General features: G+C 52.4%; 1 protein-coding gene across 1 annotated transcript; it reads right to left on the bottom strand.

Annotated features, from left to right (window-relative positions):
* Positions 1-5: 5 nt before the first annotated feature.
* LOC102775218 (CDKN2A-interacting protein-like) lies at positions 6-890 on the bottom strand (the record flags this gene model as incomplete). Its single annotated transcript, XM_006777698.1, has 1 exon — positions 6-890. A coding segment is annotated over one exon (885 nt), but the record flags the coding sequence as incomplete, so codon positions are not given.
* Between the last annotated feature and the right edge of the window lie 3 nt (positions 891-893).

Here is an 893-nt window from a genome sequence, read left to right as displayed (position 1 = left end):
TTTAAGAGCTCTCCGTGATTCACATTGGGACTAAAGCCACCAACAGCCACCAACTTCCACGCCACCGTTTTATACAGTCGATTGAAAAAAGGTTGCTTCTGTTTCACATCTTCATTGGTTAACTTGCAACAAGAGAATCTGACAGAACTCTCACTAGCCTGGGAAGTACTTTTAGAAGGCAACTGGGATGTGCTAGTCTGCGAACTACTCTTAGAAGCCAGCTGGGACACACCTGCTAAGGAAGTGCTTTTGGAGATGAGAGACCCACTGGTCTGTGGGCTGCTCTTAGACGCTAATAGCGACGCAGCGACCTGCGAAGTGCTCTTGGGAGTCAGCATGGATGCAGTTACTGCCGTGCTGCTCTTGGGAGTTAGTAGGGATGTGCCTGATGAGGAACTGTTTTTCGAAACCGACGAGGAAACGTTTGCCTCTGAACTGGTTTTGGGAGTTGACCCACCTGAAGCTGTCTCTGAACTCGGTTTAGAAGACAACAGTGGCAACTCTACTTCTTCTGCGCGTCCCGAGGAGCCCAACAAGGGCACCTCAACCTCGGAGACGCTCGGAGCAGCGGAGACGGAAGAGCCTTCCGAAGCGCTCTTTTTAGGTGATCCGCTTTGCTGACTGGGATCAGAGGACTGGGTCACATGACTGTTCACACTGGACTTCAACAAGGAAGAAACAATCGCCGCTGCACCCAGTTTATCTGGGGCCTCTGGCTCAGAAGCCTTTCCAGACCCTGCTGCTGTGACCTGAGAGGAAACGCTGCTCTGGCTGGAAGCAGACCGATCGCCATCACTTGTCGAGCTATTCTGGTCGGAGGTGCCTGAGCTCCGAGGGGCGTTCCCACCACTCTCTGATTTGGCAGATGACTCCGTACACACCGAGATGTTTTC

This window comes from Myotis davidii, unplaced genomic scaffold (assembly GCF_000327345.1).
Source record: "Myotis davidii unplaced genomic scaffold, ASM32734v1 C63412798, whole genome shotgun sequence".
Classification (NCBI taxonomy): Eukaryota; Metazoa; Chordata; class Mammalia; order Chiroptera; family Vespertilionidae; genus Myotis; species Myotis davidii.
The sequence above is the reverse complement of the archived record's forward strand: the minus strand, read 5'-3'. Positions and strand labels throughout refer to the sequence as shown.